Genomic DNA, 17485 nt, shown 5'->3' on the forward strand with positions numbered 1-17485 from the left:
ATGTTCTCCCTGTGTCTGGCTGTGTTTCCTCTGAGTGCTCCGGTTTCCTCCCACCATCAAAAAGACATGCAGGTCAGGGTTAATACTCCTGCCTGTGCCCCTGACCAAGGAAACGGAAAGAAGAATTGGAGTTGGTCCCTGGGCGCTGCCACTACCCACTGTTCCTATACAATCTACTACTACTACTTTCGGCTGCTCCCGTTAGGGGTCGCCATAGCGGATCTTCCATTTCTTCCTGTCCTCTGCATCTTCCTCTCTCATGCTAGCCACCTGCATGTCCTCCCTCACCACATCCATAAACCTCCTCTTTGGCCTTCCTCTTTTCCTCTTCCCTGGCAGCGCCATAATATTCAGCATCCTTCTCCCAATATACCCAGCATCTCTCCTCCACATATGTTCAAACCATCTCAATCTTGTCTCTCTTGCTTTGTCTCCAAACCGTCCAACTTGAGCGGTCCCTCTAATATAATCGTTCCTAATCCCGTCCTTCTTTGTCACTCCCAATGAAAATCTTAGCATCTTCAACTCTGCCACCTCCAGCTCCACCTCCTGTCTTTTCATCAGCGCCACTGTCTCCAAACCATACAACATAGCTGGTCTCACAACCATCTTGTAAACCTTCCCTTTAACTCTAGCTGGTACCCTTCTGTCGCAAATCACTCCTGACTGCTCCTATACAATAGGATGGGTTAAATGCAGAGAACAAATTTCGTTGTAACCTACAATGACAAAATAAAGTGGCTTTCTTTCTAAATACAGCCCTCTCTCACCTGGAAAGACCCAACACCTACGGCAGGATGCTCTTTGTTGATGACAGCTTGGCGTTTAACAGCATCGTACCAAACAAGCTGGTCGACAACCTCCACAAACTAGGACTACCTCCCTCCATATGCAACCGGATACTGGACTTCCTCATCAACCTCCCCCAGACTGTAACACTGGGCAAGCACACATTCTCCACCCTCATCCTGAGCGCTGGTGTCCCCCAGGGCTGTGTGCTGAGCCATCACTGCCAACCCATCCACAGCTTAAACAATATCGCCGGCAGCCATACCAACATGTACCCTGGCTCTGCCAAATGACGGAAACTAAGCAGGTATGGGCTTGGCTAGTACTTGGATGGGAGACCTCCTGGGAAAACTGAGTTGCTGCTGGCAGTGGTGTTGGTGGGCCAGTAGGGGGCAGCCTTCCTTCTGGTCCAAATATAAAACAACAACAACAAATATCAAATCCCAATGCCCCAGTGCAATGACGGGGACACTGTGCTATAGGAGATGGCATCCTTCAGATGAGATGTTAATACGAGGTCCTGACTCACTGTGGTCATTAAAGATCCCATGGCACTTATTGCAAAGACTAGGGGGTTCCCTGGTGCCCTGGCAAAATTCCAAACGTGGCTCTCTCTATCTGGTCACCTAATCATCCCCCCATGTAATTGGCTCAATGATTCCTCCCTCTCAAGCTGATGTGTGGTGAGCGTTCTGGAGCAAAATGGCTGCCGCGCATCACCCACATGGTGCTACACATTGGTGGTGGTCGAAGTGAGTTGCTCCTTTCACTGTGAAGTGCTTTGGGTGTCTACAAAAGCTCTATATAAATGTAATGATTATTATTATTATATTGTTGTTTGCAGATGATACAACAATTATCGGGCTCATCTCAGACGACGAAGCCGCATACAGGGAGGAAGTTCAAAACCTGATAACATGGCGTTCTAACAACCTGGTCCTAAACACCAAAAGGACTAAGAAGATTATCATGGACTTTAGGACCTCCAAGAAGATCGCACACAGTCCTGTGTGTGATCAACACAGAAGCTGTGGAGAGAATCCCCAGCTCCAGGTTTCTGGGAGTCACCATCACAGAGGACGTCTGTGAATGTTCTCATTCATCCAGGTCATGGTAATACAAAGGAATTGAATCAAGTGCAACTGGACTTGGTATATAGCCGTGAAGACGTTTCGCCTCTCATCCAAGAGGCTTCATCAGTTCGTGCCTTTCTGACTAGACCAAGCTAGTCTCAGCCTAGCTTCACGGATATATACCAAGTCCAGTTGCGCTTGATTCAATCCTTTGGACATCACAGAGGACCTCTCTTGGGCTGTTAACAGGCGCAACAACGCCTTTATTTTCCGAGGAGGCTAAGGAGAGCCAACCTCCCCCAAAAGCTGCTTGTCAACTTTTATAGATGCACCGCAGAGAGCATCCTAGCAAACTGCATGACAGCCTGGTACACCAGCTGCACCAAAGCTGAAAAAAAAAGCCCTCCAGGCCAGCGTGCTGTGGAAACAGCACAGGAAAATGTTGGCATTGAGCTGCCTTCTCTAGAACATCTTCACAGCACTCGCTGTGTGAGGTGGGCTAAGAGCATCATAAAAGATATTACACACCCTTGACACCATCTGTTTCAGCTGCTCCCATCAGGTAGGCGCTTCCCCTCAATCTGCACATGCACAAAGAGACTGAAAAACAGACATCTCCTCGGTCTGATGAGACTGATGTGCTGCCACCATTGGGCACGTGCAATATTTGCAATATTTACTCACATGTCACTTGAAGTCACTTCATATCTGTCCACCGCATCTTTACTTCATTTTTGCTGATGATGTTTTTGCACCTCATAAGTTGTATTTGATCGTTAACTGTATTTTATACTTAATACTGCTTATACTGTGTACTTATATTGTTTAGACTGAACTTTTATAAATGATAAATTATTTTTCTTATCTCTTTTATGTCTTATTTATTCTTTGTATGCACCATTGAGGTTGGCACAACTGCAATGTCGTTGTGCTCACATAACGACAATAAAGTTCTCCCGATTCTTAAAATGTTGACTTTTACTTTAGTTGCACATAATAGATTTACAACACATTTCAGTCTCTGAATGCATTTACCTTTTAATGTCATCATATGTCTTGTCCAGGTGGTACAGGTAAAGGTGGAGAGACTGCCCAGAGGCAAGAAGCAGGAACTTGTCTAAATAATAAAACTGTGCACTTCTGATGGGTTTGGAGAACACATCACCACCCTAAAGAAGCACAGACAAGAAAACAACAACCAAGATCTGACAAGCTCTTGAAATTATTCAGTTGATGAACATGAGAACACCACATGTAAGTACACACAACACAACTTCAAACAGGACAAGTTAATGGGAAAGCCTCTGATGATGGTGGTTTCCCTATTTAGGTTTCTCCCTCATCTCCAAAGGAAGCATCATACTTGCTCAAAGGCTCATGGTAAAACCAACTAAGGTCTGGTGCAGTCCAGTTTTGTCACATTTACAACTTGTAAAGTTACACTGCGACGTGATACAACTAGAGAGGGATTCTTACTATATGATATACAGAATCTGGTTTTTGTCAATGGGGTTCAGATTTCTTTTCCCCTTTTTCTCCCCAATTGTATCTGGCCAATTACCCCACATTACCCCGATCCGGGGAGGGCTGCAGACTACCACATGCCTCCTCTGATACATGTGGAGTCGCCAGCCGCTTCTTTTCACCTGACAGTGAGGTGTTTCACCGGGGGGACGTAGCACGTGGGAGGATCACGCTATTCCCCCCAGTTTCCCCTCAGGCGCCCCAACCGACCAGGCGCCCCGACTGACCAGAGGAGGCGCGAGTGCAGCGACCAGGACACATACCCACATCTGCCAGGACACATACCCACCGACCAGGTGCCCCGACTGACCAGAGGAGGCACTAGTGCAGCGACCAGGACACATACCCACATCTGGCTTCCCACCCGCAGACACGGCCAATTGTGTCTGTAGGGATGCCCAACCAAGCCGGAGGTAACACGGGCAGATTTTTAGTCATTTTCTCAGTAATGTATACTTGGATGAATATATAGTGGTGCAAATCTGTACATGTGGGCAGCCCAAACTTGGATGGTGGTCCTGTGTGTGTGTGGTTTAAGTGTGCGTGAATGTGTGTGTTAGTGGTGGGGGTCATTCAACCAAAAAAAGTATATAGTTCATTAACTGTACATCTGATTATGGCTATCCCGTTAAATCAAATCTGACGGTCTTCACGTTGACCTTACAGTCACTGACCTAACAGTCACTGCTTCATCCGATACAAGGACATGTAGCCAAAGTCATAAAACTCCTCATTTAATTGAACATTTTAAGTTGTGAGTGTCTACTGGGAGCAGACATTCCTGATCTTCACTCTTATACTGGTCGTATGAGTCTACAGCTTCTAAAGCATATTCATGGGGTTCAAAGAAGAAAAAAAAAAAGAACCATTTTTTTTCCATGTGGAAAAAAGGACTCAAAAGTAAATCCGTTGCAGAGCAGGAGGGAGGGCAGAAAATACTCATCAGTTTGGTGCTGCGTGAAACAGTAATGTGTTGCTCTTTAACCCACGTACGACACATTTGGGAGCAACATAAACAACAAATAGGCTAATTATGATCAACTGGACACTTGCAGAGTCACATGGTCTGGGTTTCGGACAGGCCAGCGCTTCCATCTAATCTCATACTTACAGTGGGTGGACAAAAAGATGAAAATATGTTTAGTACATTGTGTGTTCATTACAGCATTTTCTCCCTAGGAAATCTTCAAGCGCAAAGCCATGTGTGATTCTGGCTTACCCCTACAGACTTCTATGACCCTAAAAGACTTGCACTTTGTTGCCAAGATGTTTCACAAGAAGACCAAATAGTCAAAGGCTGCAGCTCCGGCCAAATACAAAACAGCCAAGGACCTATCTGAATGAACAGATTACAGTGGGGATGGTTAGCGCTGACAGTAGCACTCCGGCTTTGACGACAGACTTCTGCTCTGACTTGGCGTCCATCTGACTGTCACTGGTGTCCCATGAAAAAGCAGAGAGGCTCTGCAGATACTCACGACGAAGTGACAAGCCTGGGCCAAGGAACACTCCGTCTCATCAACTTTGCCTCTCCTCCGTTTCATGAGACTATTCTTACCACAGCGTGAATTAAGGAAGTTTATATTCACACATCAAAGAAGCATTTAAAGTTTGGAAATGTCCTTCCTTCCTTGTATATGGAAGCTCAGTGTTAATGGTAACACACGTAAGATGTTCCAATATATCACAAAAGAAGCATGATACCGACCATCACAGCATCTGTTAGCTGCTTTCCATCACTGTGGGACATTATACACAATCACAGTTCCGATCACTTGGGCGTCCGGGTAGCAAAGCAGTCTATTCTGTTGCCTATCAACATGGGGGTCGCCGGTTCGAATCCCTATGTTACCTCTGGCTTGGCCGGGCGTCCCTACAGAAACAATTGGCCGTGTCTGCGGGTGGGAAGCCAGATGTGGGTATGTGTCCTGGTCACTGCACTAGCGCCTCCTCTGGTCGGTCGGGGCGCCTGTTTGGGGGGGTGAATAGCATGATCCTCCCACGTGCTACGTCCCCCTGGTGAAACTCCTCGCTGTCAGGTGAAAAGAAGTGGCTGGCGACGCCACATGTTTTGGAGGAGGCATGTTAGTCTGCAGCCCTCCCCGGATCAGCAGAGAGGGTGGAGCAGAGACCGGGACGGCTCGGAAAAGTGGGGTAATTGACCAGGTACAACCGGGGAGGAAAAGGGGGAAACCCCCCCCCCCAAAAAAAGAGCACCTATCACTCTTGATAGACAACTTAATACCGCACGCTAAGGATTTTGTGGAAAATTAAAAACTCAGAAACTGGACTGAATAAAAGCATGAAAAATAAAATCAAGGTCACTGTTAATAAAAGCAAAAGCTACATCACTTCACGTTTAACTAAAAGAGTCCTCACAACTTGATTTACATCAGCAATGTGTTTTAAAAACGCACGAAGCGTCTTTTAAGACTACTGTGATTCAACAGTATGATGCTGAAACAGACGGGGAGACTTGTTCCTTTTGTGTCCTGAGTTAGCTCAGCATGCAACTCATGGCAAGAAGCAGTCTCATACGAGCCTCAGTTTTACTGTTTGCACATGCATGTGGGGGTACAGGCATGCATGCGAGGGTACAGGCATGCATGTGGGGGTAAAGGCATGCATGTTGGGGTAAAGGCATGCATGCGGGGGTACACACATGCATGTGGGGGTACAGGCATGCATGCAGGGGTACACACATGCATGTGGAGGTAAAGGCATGCATGTGTGTGGTTTATGATATGTTGTGCATGACATTTACCAGAGTGATGGCAGGATTTTGACTTCCAGCTGGCCAGATTCGGAGAGTGTGGTCCTCCGACGCACTCAGCCACCACTGTCTGCCGTGGCTCCAGTCCACGCTGTTCACTGCCTTGTCGTGGCCTGCAATCACACACATCTGCTCAGGATTACCCCTGAAGGTCCGACGTACAACCACAACATTCAGTTAGGGTTGGAAGCAGAGGCTCGGGCTGACCTTCTGGTCAACCTGAAATATTGTCCTCTTTTGTCTGCTGCCCTCTTGTGGAGGCTCTGCAGCCTATCGCACCATGCCATGGTTTGGCAGAGAAGGTGTTGATGTTGGAGCGGAGCCAGCCTTGCGAGTCAGCGCCATTTACTGATCTCTACCAGAATCCTCTACTGACTTGGGAATTTGTGTTCAGAATAAAGGGAAGTGTTTAGAATATAGGAGTTGGATGAGTCAACTGCAAAAAAAAGAAAAAATGCATTTGTTATGTCTAGTTAAGACTCTTTTCATCTTTTCCCCTTCACCCAGTATCTCAACTCTCTGACAAAGACGAAGACAGTATGTACCACACACCTCTGCAAAAGTCATGCTTTGGCATCGAAGCCAAGAATGCTTTTTTCTGGTAAAAGAAAACTCTTTATCTCCAACAATGACAGCCATAACTAAGAAAGTGAGGTGGATTTTCCTGGAGTCTTTCATCTACGGCCTTAGATGTGGTTCAATTTGGGTTACGTGCAACTCAACACAATATAGTAGGCCAACACCCGAGCTGAAGATCACCTAGCATTAACCTGAATTCCCCCCTCTGTTGTTTGACACTGACAAACCTCCAGAGTACTAACACTAACTGGGAGAGAAGAAGGGTCCATTACAAATGGATGTTGAGAATTTGTCTGTCAGCGTGCTTCGGTAAAACTATGTTTGTCCAATGCAGATATTCGTTTTATCACCAAGCCAGGAACACAGTTTTGGGGATCAGTTTATCCATGCGTTCCTTCAAGATGGCTGCCCCGCTGCTGAACTTGGTTGTAGTAGTGGCCACGTGTTGACAGCAGCTGCAGGCCAGACCATCAACAACAACAGCTGGATGCCAATCAGCGTGCAGTAAGATCTGCATCTCGTGCTTTTCCCGTTTCTCTTCTTTTTTTACGTTTTGCGGGTGTTTTGAAAATAAAACTCATTTTTACTCACTTTTAAATAACTTGCATACTTTATTTTTTCATGTTCTATGGTTATGAGGCAGCAAGAGCAATTATTTACATTTAACGAATGCTTTAGGTGCAGGATTTGTATTATCAAGTATTTAGTGCAACTGACCACAAGGCCTTGATCATCTGAATGTCTGCAGAATGGGGGCCATCTGGGCCAGAGCGTCATTCTGAATAGTCCACAGAATACGATCTCTATTCTGTGGAATAGATTGAATGTCAACAGCGGCGATTCTAAAGATTCATACATGGGGTGGCACGGAGACGATGGCGTGATGATACAGCCTTATATTGAGAGCGTGGTCTTTTAATTCAAGAGCTCAGTTTCTTATGCTTATGGGGCGGCAGTAGCTCGGTAGTAGAGCAGGTCACGGAGGGTTGCTGGTTTGATCCTCGGCTCCTTTTGGCAAGAATGTTGAGGTGTGTGAGCACCGATTAATGGCATTTTAATGGTATCTAATTAATAATGGTATAATGGTATTTAATTAATGGTGTGTGTGTGGGTGAGTGTGAGGCATTAATTAATTGTAAAGCACTTTGAGCGGCTGTTGCAGCTAGAAAAGTGCTATGTAAAATGCAGTCTACATACATACATACATACATACATACATACATACATACATACGTGTGTGTGTGTATGTATATATATATATATGTGTGTGTGTGTATGTATGTATGTATATATATATATATGTGTGTGTATGTATGTATATATGTATATATACATACATATATACATATATACATACATACATACATACATACATACATACATACATACATACATACATATATATAAAAGTGGCACAAAAAGTAAGGAAATGTGTGTTTGGTAGATTGTTTATTTGTTGTAACAGTGCTTCTTGGCAATAAATCTTATATCAGGCAGCTGATTGTCAGCACCTGGGGTACCAGAAGCTCAAAACAAGAGTCAATAGCAACAGCAAAATAAGCTGTTTGGCATTGGCAGAGAAGATTTGGCAAATTTTTCATGGACGCAACCCACATACTCAGCTCTGCTGCTCATCCCACAAATGCATGTTCCTTACACATGTGGCCCCATTTAAAAGGGAAATAAACAGGCTTTCCAACGGTATAAGATTTATTGCCATGAAGCATTGTTACAACAAAGACATAATCTACCAAACACACACTTCCTTACTTTTTGTGCTAAGTATATATTCATTTTGACAAGACCTGATTCAGCAGCCAGCAATCATTTCATTGCACGATATATGTCTTGGTCTTCTATGACACCTGAAAATGCACCATGTCCAAGCTCTCAAAGGTGCACCTGAAACAGTCCGCCAGGGAGTTATGGTAGGGGTGGCGAGTTGGGATGACAATGTCTCTGTTTAAAAGACTGGTATCATAACCTCTCTGTAACGTGCACCATGTGCAACTCTCACATCTTTACAATGAAACAAATGCAATTTTGTACATCATGGCACAATATTACAGAGCTCTCATTACACTGCATATCAGCTGGTAAAGGGTGGATGTGAGTTACAGAAGAGTTATGGGCTTTACTTGCACACACACTCTCCATTTCGCAGTAGTGTTCTGGCTTGTCCACGATCTATTTCTTTTATTTTGGAATTTTCCCCCTTTTTCTCCCCAATTGTACCCGGCCAATTACCCCAGTCTTCTGAGCCGTCCCAGTCTCTGCTCCACCCCCTCTGCCGATCCGGGGAGGGCTGCAGACTACCACATATCTCCTCCGCCAATACATGTGGCATCACCAGCCGCTTCTTTTCACCTGACAGTGAAGAGTTTTGTCAGAAGGACATGGCGCGTAGGAGGATCACACTATTCCCCCCTAGTCCCCCCCCCCCCCCCGAACAGGTGCCCCGACCAACCAGAGGAGGCACTAGTGCGGCGACCAGGACACATAGCCACATCCGGTTTCCCACTTGCAGACACGGCCAATTGTGTCTGTAGGGACGCCCGACCAAGCCAGAGGTAACACAGGAATTTGAACCGGAGAGCCCCATGTTGGTAGAGAACGGAATAGACCGCCACACTACCTGGACGCCATCCACGATCTATTTCAATTAACTGAAAGAAAAGCCTGAGAACTGATGAAAAAATGGCAGAAAAACCAAGTTTCATGGACAACTCCTTCATTTTTAGATGTGTCCTTGTCCTGGAAGAAATCCAGGAGCCGATGGAAAGTGGAATGCATGATTTAGCATGACTGCAACAGCCATGCAAACCTGAGCTGGTGCTAATGCAAGTAGTCTAAACTGCATTACATTTCAAGTTTTGGATGAAATCAGCCTCATTTAGCCCAAAGCCAAGTGATGCTGAGTCCCGCTGATCAAAGGGGATTCCAAATAAATTGTGGATGTTTTAGGATTATCAAAAAGCCGGTTGCTGTGATGCCTGCTATTTTCTATGCCTGGGCACCATCTCTGGTTCTTGGAATATCCTCGGGCCAAAGAAACATCTGAGCATCGCATGAGCTTTCATCCTCTAATTTGGACATCTGTGGAATTTTTTCTCCGGTCGAAAAGAAAACAATCTAAAGAGCTGCTCGCAAAAAATGCTGGTTTGACTTAAAGAAAACCTTTAGCCCAGAAGTTCTGAGGGTAATAATACTCTTGTCCAAGACATGTACCTGTGTAGACAGCTGGATCGTGAGTAAGGGAGGACTTGTACAATAACACAGAATTGTCTCCAAGACCACACAGGATCTGCTTTCCGTCACCTGGCAAAGGCAAGAAAGTAAAAAGACCCACTGTCGTTAGAACCGAACTGATTTATTGTAAATCAAAACAGACTTTAAAGAGAGGAGAAAAGTAAAGCGTTATGTTTGGGAGGCGATTGTTTATAGCAGCCATAAAAGTAATGAATGTGAACAGTATATCCACAGATATTGTATTAAATACATTTATGCATAAATAATGTACCTTTTTCTTTTACTGTATGTATTGCATTATCTAGTTATTACATTGCAGAACATGCAAAACTTACAGAATGTTGAAATAGTCCTGAAATGTAACTGTCCTACCTGAGTACTGCAGGCAGCAGACGGGTTTATTAGTGACGCTGACACAAGCATGTGGAACACTCGGCACTGCAGCGCTTAGTGGATAATCCCTGAGGAGCCAACCTCTGAGAGAAACAAATAGTACATGCATAAAAAAATACCGAATTTGCTCAACACTGTAATTCTGATATGAATTGGATAGGATAGACGTTGGGGTAGTTGCCTACATGTTTGCATTGGTGTTTGTGCAGCATGGGGTCTTCTGAACATTGGTCTGAGGTGAGAACATGGTCCTCCTGAGAGGAAAAGACAAGCAGCAGAGCTATGTGCACTGATTTGAAATGTCACTAATGCAGCATGCTGTGCACTTTTTGTTCAGTTTGTAGTGCAAACTGGTTCAAAGGGGAACAGGTTGAAAGACTATAGTTTAAACAGAAATATACAGAAATATATGCATGAAAAAGGGTTTTGGCAGGAGCTCCCCAAACTCACAGAGACGACCTGAGAGGTGAGGAGAGAAGTAATCTGTTAAGTTTTGTTTCCCTGTGGATAAAGTCGTGGGCTCCAAAAACAGTTGGAAGTAGGGAGGAGGAAGTGGAATTTCTTCACCAGTGAGAGATACAGATCATACAGTACTGAGCCACCACGCCAATTTGGCTTTGAGCTGCAGGTGTAACTCAGGGATGCTGCATATTTCCAAGTCCCCCCAGTCAGAATTGATGTCTTAAACTCACATTAAATTAGGAAGACTAAACAGTAAGATTTTAGTGAGAGCCACTAAAAAAAAAAAAAAACGTGAAAAGAGAGAGGTGTGATTTTGCCTGCCAACACCGATTCTGTCAAAACAGCCCAACGGGGCCTCTCAGTTCCTCTGCAACGGAGAGCAGACGTCATTTGGTGCAACCGCTTGCTCCCAAACTGTCTTCCAGTATCATGTTTGGATAAGTTTTAGCAAAGGCACTCCCAGTACACAGTGATACTCTAACCAGGGCACCGTAGGCAGCATGCTCAATAAATCAAGCTACCACCTTAAAGAAATTCGGGAACTCTTCAAAATATGGAAAAGTAAGTCCTCATTGTCACCCAGATCATATTTTTCTCATCTTTAAATTGACCCTTTTTTTTTTTTTGGTGGATTTTTTTCCCCCCTTTTTCTCCCCAATTGTACCTAGCCAATCATCCCGCTCTTCCGAGCTGTCCCGGTCACTGCTCCACCCCCTCTGCCATTCCGGGGAGGGCTGCAGACTACCACATGCCTCCTCCAATACATGTGGAGTCGCCGGCCGCTTCTTTTCCCCCATGACAGTGAGGAATCTCACCAGCAGGACGTAGCGGGTGGGAGGATCACGCTATTTCCCCCAGTCCCGGTCCCCCGAACAGGCGCCCCGACTGACCAGAGGAGGCGCTAGTACGGCGACCAGGATACATACCCACATCTGGCTTCCCACCCACAGACAAAGCCAATTGTGTCTGTAGGGATGCCCGAACAAGCCAGAGGCAACATGGGGATTCGAACCGGCGATGCCCGTGTTGGTAGGTAACGGAATAGACCGCCACCCTACCCCGACGCCCTACATTGACCATTTTTTTTACTGTCGAAAATGTCATTTGTTGATTGATTGGTTGAAAAGAATGAAGGTTCCTCAACGCACCGTGGAGAGCTGCTGTAACCCGATGACCTCACTTTGGAGTGGAAGACCAGGGGCTGTTCCTTCACAACGCCTTTGAAAAAAGAAAAGTACGTAAGACACAGACATGGCCTTCACACCCTGTAAGACAAACTTAAAAGAAGGTAGAAAAGTACCCCCCCCCCCCAACAGAATAGCAGTAGTCTTATATTATTTGCTGATCTTCTTCAGAAAAGTGGACCGCGGCTCATTGTTCATTTCCATTACTGGGGTAATTTCAGTGTAACAGGATCTTCATGGTTTGTGAGAACGGAGGTCCCAACATGAGTAAGTACCCAGCCCGTGCTGTCAGGATACAACATGAGCCCACGAACCCAAAACGTTGCGGGATGGAGCGCTCTGCTCTCCATTCGCTGTCAGTGCCATAACTATACAACAGTGAGCTCACTTTTTCCACTGCCATTAAAACACATACGGCCCTCCGCAAAACACTTCCCCCGTTGAACGCGAGGAAAGAGAGAAAACGTCACATAATCTACAACAGCAGCAATCGACCTGCGTTAGAAAAATGATTTTATTTGCTATTCTGCTTAGGAAGGGACTTCACGGTAAAAAATATAGCACCAAAAGCAAATATTGTGACGGGAGTTAAAAAGCTCTCTGACGCGTTCAGACCCTCTGACTGTTTGTGCAGAAACACGCACAAAGCCTTCGCTCACGCTGAAGGGAGCTGCAGTGGTATTCAGTGACCTGGATTTTAAGACGCATTTTCCATTCGTGATTCATTTGTCGTTCCCCTGATTAACTCACATTTCTCCCTCATCGTGCTTAAAAACAAACCATCCAGCACTTTACTCCCGCTGACGTGGGTAGGTTAAAATCTATATGACTTAAACATGATTATCATAACTGTAAATTCTGAGGGGTACTGAAACAACTCAAAATACATACCAGGGTTTACTTCTGAGGAGAAATACAAACCGGGAGACAGAACGTGTTCGGCTACTCTGTCAGAATCTTGTTCCTTATCCGACGCGAGGGTCTAAGAACAGGATGTTGTGTTGCTGTAAGGCCTCCTGAGGCAAATTAGTAATTTGCGATATTGGACTACACGAATAAAATAAAATGGACTTGACTTAATCATAATGTGATGCATTTAAGCAATGTTAACGAGGCAGGTATCAAAGTTAATTAGCACCATCTGCAAAAAAAGAAAAAGAAAGTACAACTGGTACCTATGAAGGTAAACAGAGACCAATAGATGTTTTGCTTAGTTGGAATGGCCTAAGGGCTCGGCAATATTAAGACCTTCCTTTGAGTGTTGTCCAAAAGTTTCTACTTGGACTCATCGCCTTAATCATTCTATGAAAACTGGTGCAGACTGACCTCAGGACCTGAAAGCAACCAAACTGAAGTAGCTGCAGCTTGTAGCTACTTAAGATGGTGATGTCGAGCGCTGCACAAAAGGGGAAAAAAATGGACAAAGAGTGCAAAAATATTTTTGTAATAATTACGTTCCAGGTCCCACAAGATACATATTTGGGAAAAACTGCGATACAGCACTGATTGCAGTAGTGTTGAGATGTGCCTCATCAGCCCCGGGGCTTTGTACTCCTGTCAATCAGTGCTTCACGGTAGAAAGCGTGGTCAGGAAACTGGGACGACAACTCCTTCGATACAGATTGGATTGCTCAACACCACTCGCGCTCCGCTGTCTCTCACAGTGGAAAGTCTGAATAGTTTTATTTTATGCTCATCCTCCTCATCTTTCCCATGCTGGCAATGGAACCTTCAAATATAAGTGTGCACTGATGTCTGATGCTGCATGTCATGTGTAATCAAGCCGCTGTATCGGACAATCAGTAGTATTTTCAGAATAAAATCACTCACACCACATTCTGGAAAGTTACGCACTAATTTTGACACGAAGCCAAGACTCCGTCTCTCATATCCAAAATATGGAAAAGGGTAACGGTCACGTAGAGTAAATGGCTTGTTACGCCGGGCTTTGAGCTACACTCCTGCACCTGAACGAGAATCGATAGAAATGTTACAAGCCATAAAAGGTACATGGAGAGAACTGCAACAGAACATTTTTTTCTGCGATGTCATGTAGCAAAATAAGACAACCAGAGGGTTAATAGCAGAATCAATGGAAACTGAAAAATGTCCATGCATTTAAAACTACCATCCTGAGTCCATCCAAACCGCTTATCCTGCTCTCAGGGTTGCTGGAGCCTATCCCAGCAGCCATTGGGTAGCAAGCGGGGAGACACCCTGGACAGGCCATCACACAGGGCCCACACACACACACACACACACACACACACATTCATTCACACCTAGGGACAATCTAGTATGGCCGATTCACCTGACCTACATGTCTTTGGACTGTGAGAGGAAACTGGCGCCCCGGGAGGAAACCCACACAGACACGGGGAGAACATGCAAACTAACTCCACACAGAGGACGACCCGGGACGACCCCCAAGGTTGGACTACCTCGGGGCTCGAACCCAGGACCTTCTTGCCGTGAGGCGACCGTGCTGACCACTGCACCACCGTGTATTTCTTATAAGCAAATGTTATTTTCTCCTCTCTCCAGCTGGCGTATTTAGGGTATGAGTTAAAGCTACAGTGCAGGACCTTTACCTATAAATGAATGTCCGTGACATCCAAGCCCTTTCCAAAAGAGTTCACACAATGATGATTAAGCCCATCACCGCCAGGTAAATAAATCTCTGTGTTTCGCAATATACCGGAGTTTTAAATCTGGTGTCTGTGGCGACATTCCCGCGCTGCATTCCCGCGCTGGCGCACCGGAGATGATCCGTAGTGATGCGTTTTACATCAGTCAGCAGTGATTGCTTTACCAGAGCTGAACTTCCATGTGACGAAAGCGTTCACATGGCTCTAACTGGCTTGCCTTCAGGGCTTTCTGCCAGAAAGCTTCCGGGCTTGGACGCAATGGCGGAAAAACCTTAAGAGGTATCCAAGAAAGGTTTCTGATGCTCCAGAGAAAAAAGAAACTCTGCATTCAGAGGAAGGATTAAAGCAACAAAAAAAAAAGAAGGAAAAAAGCGAACGACGGCGAGGACAAACAAGGATAAGCGTTGCTGTAGCTTTTCCTTGATGGAGAGCGCTGAAAGAAGAGGCATAATTACTCTCACTGCCAGGAGGGGGAGACAAACTTTTCCTCACTGCAGCTTTAATCCATGAATAGCCAAATCATGAACTCTATTGTATTTTCTCATTTTAATGGTTACTGTTGGGCAGGAATTCCCCAGAAAACATCGCATGTTGCAAGATGTTGTATGTCTTCACCGGAACAGCCAGATGAGGGAGAGAAAAGAGGAGCAAGTTTGAAGAAGCAGCAAGGCTGTTCGAGATATCCATCCATCCATTTTCCAAGCCGCTTAGCCTAATTAGGGTCGCGGGATGCTGAAGCCTATCCCAGCAGTCATTGGACGGAAGGCGGGGAGACACTCTGGACAGGTCGCCAGTCCATCTCAGGGCAGACACACCTAGGGACAATTTAGTAAATCCACTTCACCTGACCTACATGTCTTTGGACTGTGGGAGGAAACCGGAGCACGCAGACATGGGGAGAACATGCGAACTCCACACAAAGGACGACCTGGGATGACCCCCCAAGGTTGGACAACCCCGGGGTTCGAACCCTGGACCTTCTTGCTGTGAGGAGACAGTGCTAACCGCTGTGCCACCATGCCGCCCTGTTCAAGATATGGCAGACTAAAATCGTAAAAAACCTTTACCAACAAAGCTATGATTAAACGCTAATGCAGTAATGAACATCACCACAGGTAAATTATATAAAAGCAACAATCTTCAGGGTTGTAGCTGTAAAAAGTAGTGTGCATCTTACAAAGACCTCACTGGATTATAACTGTGCAAGAATTTCAACTCATACGAAGGCGTATGAGTTGAAATACTTGGGGTCAACTGTACAAAGGTAACGGGGAGTGCAGCAGAGAGGTGAAGAAGAGAGTGCAGGCAGGGTGCAGTGGGTGGAGAAGAGTGTCAGGAGTGATTTGTGACAGAAGGGTAGCATCCATCCATCCATCCATCATCCAAACTTCTTATCCTGCTCTCCAGCAAGAGTTAAAGGGAAGGTTTACAAGATGGTTGTGAGACCAGCTATGTTGTATGGTTTGGAGACAGTGGCACTGATGAAAAGACAGGAGGTGGAGCTGGAGGTGGCAGAGGTGAAGATGATAAGATTTTCATTGGCAGTGATGAAGAAGGACAGGATTAGGAACGAGTATATTAGAGGGACAGCTCAGGTTGGATGGTTTAGAGACAAAGCAAGAGAGACCAGAGTGAGATGGTTTGGACATGTGTGGAGGAGAGATGCTGGGTATATTGGGAGAAGGATGCTGAATATGGAGCTGCCAGGGAAGAGGAGAAGAGGAAGGCCAAAGAGGAGGTTTATGGATGTGGTGAGGGAGGACATGCAGGTGGCTGGTGTGACAGAGGAAGATGGAGAGGACAGGAAGAGATGGAAACAGATGATCCACAGTGGCGATCCCTAACGGGAGCAGCCAAAAGTAGTAGTAGTAGTAGTAGTAGTAGTAGTAGTAGTAGGCGGCATAGATTAAGAACTTCAGAGAGCTACAGAAGCATTTTTATAGGTTCCGATTCGTTGCTGGGCCAAAACAGTGAAAGGCTCTACACCAGGCTCTAAGTAGCATTATGAAGTCAGTCTCCCTGAAATCCTTTTAATCACAAAACCTAATCCTGCTAACAGCAGTCTAACATCATACCTACAGGGTGTGAGATCTGACTTAAAGCACTTAAACACTACTTACCCCAAAAACTAACAATGCTGGTTCATTTAGTGATTATTTAATGCGGTAGCATGCCATGACGGTAGAAACTCACCCTGCAACCGCAGCTCATCTTGACTAAAAATCGTGCAGGTTTTGGATACTAGTATGAACACCCATGGGGTCATTCGCAGCTATACCATGCAGGCAATGAAAGACAAATGTCCTTTCCTCTGTTGTCTTAGTTGACCGCCATAGATGTAAAGTCTTGTGTTGATGTAGGTATAAACTTTTAGGAAATTTTCTTGAGTTCGCAGAGAAAGGAGGAGGCTGCAGCAGTCAATGAATTTTTGTGGTTTTCTGGTCTACTGTACCATTGCAAGCACGCAACAGCTCCAGACTCCCTTGGAGATCCCCTACATAGTCTGGCACGGGCGACCCCCTTTGACTTGACTGTGGGGAGTTCTGCTTAGTGGTAAGGAAACCAGTTAATGCTGGCTTTCTTAGCACTAACTATCTGCAAGAGCAACATGTAAACCACACTATATCTACTGTCTCCAGCAGAATAGCTTGATACAGACAGAACCTCATGATACACCAGAGAACCCCTGATGGCCTCACTCTACTGAAGGAGCCACAGCCGTACACAATGGCAATAAGCAAATTAGCACTTGACTTGACTGATTAGTGGGAAATTTATGTCTGAAAACACTTTGTACCGTTATGCAGCTTA

The 17485-nt window shown here is 45.4% G+C and overlaps 1 protein-coding gene across 1 annotated transcript in view; it reads right to left on the reverse strand.

The window, feature by feature from the left end:
- wdr27 (WD repeat domain 27) overlaps nt 1-17485 on the reverse strand; it is a 119674-nt gene that overhangs the window by 83667 nt on the left and 18522 nt on the right. The window contains exons 14-19 of the mRNA XM_056292255.1: nt 11991-12060; nt 10566-10634; nt 10360-10463; nt 9967-10056; nt 6151-6272; nt 2898-3031 (exon numbers count right to left, since the gene is read on the reverse strand). Coding sequence (XP_056148230.1) covers nt 2898-3031; nt 6151-6272; nt 9967-10056; nt 10360-10463; nt 10566-10634; nt 11991-12060 — 589 coding nt within the window. The remainder of the gene's footprint in view (nt 1-2897; nt 3032-6150; nt 6273-9966; nt 10057-10359; nt 10464-10565; nt 10635-11990; nt 12061-17485) is intronic.

The sequence above is a fragment of the Lampris incognitus genome, chromosome 13, assembly GCF_029633865.1.
Source record: "Lampris incognitus isolate fLamInc1 chromosome 13, fLamInc1.hap2, whole genome shotgun sequence".
Classification (NCBI taxonomy): Eukaryota; Metazoa; Chordata; class Actinopteri; order Lampriformes; family Lampridae; genus Lampris; species Lampris incognitus.